Genomic DNA, 5643 nt, shown 5'->3' with positions numbered 1-5643 from the left:
GGATTCTCTGTTTTGGAACCCGATTCTACCATTGAAGTTATCATTTTTTACATGGCGTTTGGTGTATAATTTTCTTCCACTAGATGTTACTTTACGTTCACGAGGCCTAAACATTCCTTCCATTTGTGATTGTTGTCGTGCTACGGAGGAAACAACTTTGCATTTATTTTTAGAGGGGCCTGTTGCAAAGGAAGTATGAAGAAGGTTCTTGAGCAGATTCGGATTTTTGTTACGTAGGTGCACGAGCTTGAAAGCATTGTTTGTCCCTTGATTTTCTCAAATCACAGAGCATCAAAGGATCATATTCATGTTTTCATATCGGTAGTGGTCTGTTGGTTTCTATGATTAGTAAGGAATCACAGCCGTTTTTGAAATGTAAGTTGGGGCATGGACAACATAGTATGGCAGGTTGATCGATTATTGGAATAGTTTGGAATTTCTGGCCGATTAAGTAGCTCCCACTTTAGAGGTGATTCGGATTGTTATTTGGGGCGATATGTTTTGTCAAATCCAAAGAAGTTATCATGTTGTGCGATAGTCTGAGAAAAACCACCTCATGGTTCGTTGAAACTTAATTCAGATGCTCGAGTTAGTATGACAGGATTATTTACAATGTAGTTCGAGATTTGTCTGTTGACCCTGATATAACTTCCAGATTATGTCGATAGCTTTAAGTAGCTCCCGATGACATTACTTCGTTCAGTCCTGTTCAGTTTCGTTATTCCAAACACACAAAGACAAATGCTTTGTTTAGTTTTTGACGGATAAAATGAGAGAGGGGCACCAGGAGTGCCATACTCTATGAGTTATCCAAGTTTCTGCATTAGCAAAGTGAAATAACAAGATCTCAAATGACATGACTCATCAGTGATAGAACTTCTGGTAACATATACAATAATATGGGTAAATGGACTATCCTGTGTTTAAATGTTATGGCTAAGCCTTTGTTTTCTTTGAATTGGCACAGGCTTCTTAAATTGAGGCCTGTTGCAAAGGAATGTATCCAGTTTGATTGTCTGTAATGGCAAAACGACTTTCTTGTGGTATGGCATCCTAAGGGGCCTCATGTACTGCCAAATTCTGGTCTTGAAGACTCATTACTGGTTGCCTAGTTTAAATGGAGGTTACACAGTCGATTGTGCCATAAGTAAGCTTGTTCAAACTTATTCTAAAGTGCCCTGGTTTAAAGTAGTCTGGGGTAAGCATAAAGCCTTGCTTTTAGAGAACGTTTATCTGACTATATACCATGGTTCGCCAACTCGGCCGAGTCATAACCCGAACAGTCCCTACCGTTCCGATACTGATACCCAAAACGCGGATTATACCATATCCAATTTGAATCTCTCCGAATCAGTCGACATTGACCGAGTTAGAACCGTGTAGAAGGATACCTGCCAAAATCTCGGATTCGACTCGGATATGAACCGGTCAAATCATAAACAACAACAAGAACAGAGAGAGTCGGCCACCCATGCTTTCTTGTTTTCTTTTTTAGCCACAAAGACAAGATTTAGGGGAAAGGGAGGATAAGGGGAGAAACATACTGTCAATTTCTGTGTGCCTTTTGCAGAGTGGGAAGGAGAAAACAGAGAGAAAGGAAAAGGGAAAAGAAGGAACGAGGGTCACAGCAATATCTGGAGTTATTTGGAGAAGCGAGCTGAAGGGGTTCTTCAATTTCTTCATCGTCCGGCTATGAAGGAAGGAGAGGAGAAAAACAGAGGGTGACGGCAGAGAGGGAAGGAGACAACAGAGGGAAAGGGAAAGCAAAAGAAAGAATGAAGGTGACTACTGAATATCACATCTGGAGCTGAAGGGGTCTTCAATTTCTTCGTCATCTGTACCGGGCGACGGGGTCTTCAATCTGGCCGTGAAGGAGGAGAAAAAGGACGAAAGGGAAATTGAAAAAAAAAATGAAGAAAGGGACGGCTAAATCTAAGAGGAACAACACTAGTTGCAATGATTGTATACTCTCTTTGGCTGCTGAAGAAGTGGAAAGACGGGCTTGCTGAGTTGGATTCTGCATCATCTGTTCCTACACCTTGGTATGTCTTTTTTTCTCTTGTCCTTTCTCATTTATGGGTCTCTGCTTTGTAGAAAAGCTGGAAAGATTAAAAAAGGACAATTGTATAGTGCAAAAATGCTGTTGTTGCATGTTTTGTCTTGGAAGTAACATGCAATTAACGTATTATGCTAAGAGAAGCTGGGCTTTTGTACCAGACCCAGAGATAGGGAAAAAAATAGAAGGAAAAATTGGAAGCACCTAAAGTCCAAGTTTGGCCCAAGTAATTAAGTGAAAATGCTTGTTTCTTTATGTCTTTGCATTTCATAATATTATTTGATAAGCATTTGTTTCTTTTATTGTATTGAACTAAATACCGCTATTTCCTTTGTGTACAGAGATTTGTATTGTATTATGTAAGATATGATGATTTTATTCTTATATATAATTTTTTATCTCATATAAAATAGAGCATTTGATTCTAAAATCATTTATTGCTAATGCTATACGCCCTTATGGTAATGACAGAATTATTTTATTTAATAATCAGTAACTATATATGATAATGTAGGTATTTAGTAAATTTAATTTGATAATTGTGTTTTTAATGGTATTTTCTATTTTTAATAATTTTTTCAGATTTTTTGAAAATTTTTATATACTATAATGTCAATATCACCCGATATTCAACCGATATGCCGCGATGAATGTGGAACAACCGAGACTGCGACGCGACCGCGACCCGCGATGGCGAACCATGCTATATACAGGTTACTATTCTGGGAAATAGAGGTCGGTCCCTTGTGTAAGAAAAAATGTGTTGCTATGCTCCTGAAACTCTCTTACCTTATGTTTGGGAGTTGGTGCAGAAGTGTAGCTTGGTGTGTGGGAATCGCAAACGCAATGGATGATTCAGAAATGTTCTCATAATTCGCTTGTTATTGCTGTTCAAAGGGTAACTTTTGCAGCCAGAGTGTACAGATTGTGGCATTACTGGAGCTTTAGTATCTTTAAAAACCTTGTATAGCATCAGGAGGCTCTCAACCTTCGTGCAGAGTTAAATCTTCCTAGTTCTTGTATAGAATACTGGCTCTGAAGCCTCTTGATGATTTTGTAAGCAGTAGCTGCTTAGCTATGAATTAGCTGCTTTATGAATTAGCTATGAATAGCACGATTAATCATTAACACCTAACTGAAATAGCACTATCAAACATTAACACCCAAAAAATTCGGAAAAAAAATTGAACACCCAAAAAAAAATGAAAAAAAAATAGACTAAAACTGAAAATAAAATCATGAAATCAGATGAAGGAGAACAATTAATTAATAAAAAATTGAAAAATTTTAACTCAAATGACATCAAACGAAACATCCACATAAGCAAAAGGAATACACAAAGACATCACTACAGTACATAGAAACCATTAAAAGAAATTACATCTTAGAAATTTAGTACCATAGAAAACTATATTATGGAAAATATATACACGGACAACGAACACATGAAATATTACTAATCTTCTATAAGTACAAACATATATGAATGATCGATCTAGATTTAGCTATCTATCTATATATATCCATCACTTTCGAGACAGCCAAAGAAAATAATTTTCATCCTACATTAACATGATTAAACTGCAGTTAATTACGTCAAAATTCAAGAATGTAATTTACAAATTAAGCATCGCTATGCAGAGCAGCCCCACTACAACCGCACCAAAACAAAGTACAATTGTGAATCCTTCTTGAATGACCATAGCTGCACTGGTGTTTCTGGTTTCAATCCATTCCTCTTCACAACCTCATTCCAGCCACTCACCAACACGTACACTTCAGAGTTCCCCATATACCACTTTTTGAACTTGATTCCTGATTGAGCAAGTGATGGCTCAATTAAGAGGGCGTTAATTTCTTGCTGTTTGTTATCAATGTTGAATTTCCTCCTCTCTTCTTCTGTCAAGAACCCGTGATTCAGAACCTGTTTTACCGGAATCGACAATCTTTGAAGCCCAGTGTTCACGTCTGAAGCAGACAATTTCTTTTCAATCACCAAAACAGGGTCCCCTGTTGCCCCCAGTTCCTTTACGTACTTCTTCAACTCCAGTGGAAGTTGTTCCCGCTGGTTCTGTTCTGACGGAAGAGAACAAATATCGCCTGTTTTCTGCTTCGTCACTCGATCAGGAATATCGATCATTACAACTAGTTTCTTCTTAAAAGTAATCTTCATCTTGCTTTGCCCAGTAGATTCCTGTGTGGCCGCTGATTTTTCGTTCAAGAATGGTTCTTGGTCAAGAAGCTGATGATCATCAAGAATGGGCAAACTGATTTTGGTATCTCTTGCCAATTGAACCGTTCTTTTACCTCTATTCTCCCAATTTTTCCCTGTTTTTTCAGTCAATGTGCGAAATCCCGAAAGATCATCAGCGGAACCTTTCCTGGTTCTGAGTAGATTATTGTGATTCTGGGAACTGATTCCAGTAGTTCTTGCCAAAAGAACTTCCTTTTTACCCTTATTCACAATGGATTTCTTGAAAGGTACTGTTTTTTCAATCACGGGACAAAGTATCTCCTCATCTTGAGCGGAATCGAACTTTGATCTTTGAGGATACTTGCTCTTTCGAGGGCGTCGGCGGAAATTCAGAACCGCCATATCTTCCCTTCCACCAACTTAGATGCTAGAACTACGATTTCTTCCTATTAATGATTACTTAAAACTAACAATGAAAAGAAATAATTGAAGAAAACCTAAAACGGAACTGGAATGATGAAGCCCAGTGATCAGAAATCTCTGTCTCTCGTCTTCTTCTCAAGAACAACTGCTGCTGATGTTGAAAAGAAAACTAGGTTTAAGGACTCCTACGAAGAAATTCTGCGGCAATGTGAGGATTCAGAATTTATACAGCTATTTGCGTTGGATAGTTTAAGTTGGTATCTGAATCCTATTAGGACTCAGGTGGGGCATATTACCGTTATGTTAGTTTGTGGGAGTAATAGTTTTGGAAGTTTCCTTTTTTGCTTTCTGGTTCTGGGATTCTGGGATTTTAGTTTTTGTCGGTGAAAAGTCAAAATGGTTTCTGGGTTTTCGGATTTATTAATAAAAATGGTTTTAGACTGACCCTTGAGGATTAATGTTTTCTATTTCTGAATACTTGGAAGAGAATGAAAGTGAGATTCAGCTGGGCAGTGCTCCATGCAAGTGACAAGACACCTGCCCCTATCACACCTGTTATTACATGTGCTGTTGCAGTCCATACTGTCCCTGCAATTGCAAATGCGTTGCGAAACAACAAAGTCAGTAGACAGGGGGGTGGGAAGTGGGAGCAGTGAGATTCAGAACTCTCATTCTAGACGAGGAAGAAACAGCTTCAAACATCAGGCTACATGACCGAGTCAAAAAAGAACTCAAGAACTTAGACAGGAGATCATCATTTACCTGTTCTTTTGGAGGGTTCCTGATCAGGAACTGCAGATTGTTCAACCTCGAAAGGTTCTGAGTTGGTCATGAGAAACGCTGCTGTTTCTTCGTAGTAGCCCTCTGTGTCATCCCTATTAATAATACCAGTGGCTCCTACTCTCTTTAGGGGAATGTCATTTTTCAAGTCTCTGTCCTGCGGCACCAAATCGCCATCAGATTTCAATCC

General features: G+C 38.6%; 1 protein-coding gene across 1 annotated transcript; it reads right to left on the bottom strand.

Annotated features, from left to right (window-relative positions):
- Window positions 1-3707: 3707 nt before the first annotated feature.
- On the bottom strand, window positions 3708-4652 carry LOC113767158 (B3 domain-containing protein At2g31420-like). Its single transcript, XM_027311333.1, has one exon. It carries the CDS (start codon window positions 4650-4652, stop codon window positions 3708-3710), a length of 945 nt encoding a protein of 314 aa, XP_027167134.1.
- Window positions 4653-5643: the final 991 nt, after the last annotated feature.

This window comes from Coffea eugenioides, chromosome 1, assembly GCF_003713205.1.
Source record: "Coffea eugenioides isolate CCC68of chromosome 1, Ceug_1.0, whole genome shotgun sequence".
Classification (NCBI taxonomy): domain Eukaryota; kingdom Viridiplantae; phylum Streptophyta; class Magnoliopsida; order Gentianales; family Rubiaceae; genus Coffea; species Coffea eugenioides.
Note: the sequence above shows the minus strand (reverse complement) of the source record. Positions and strands in the feature narration are given on the sequence as shown.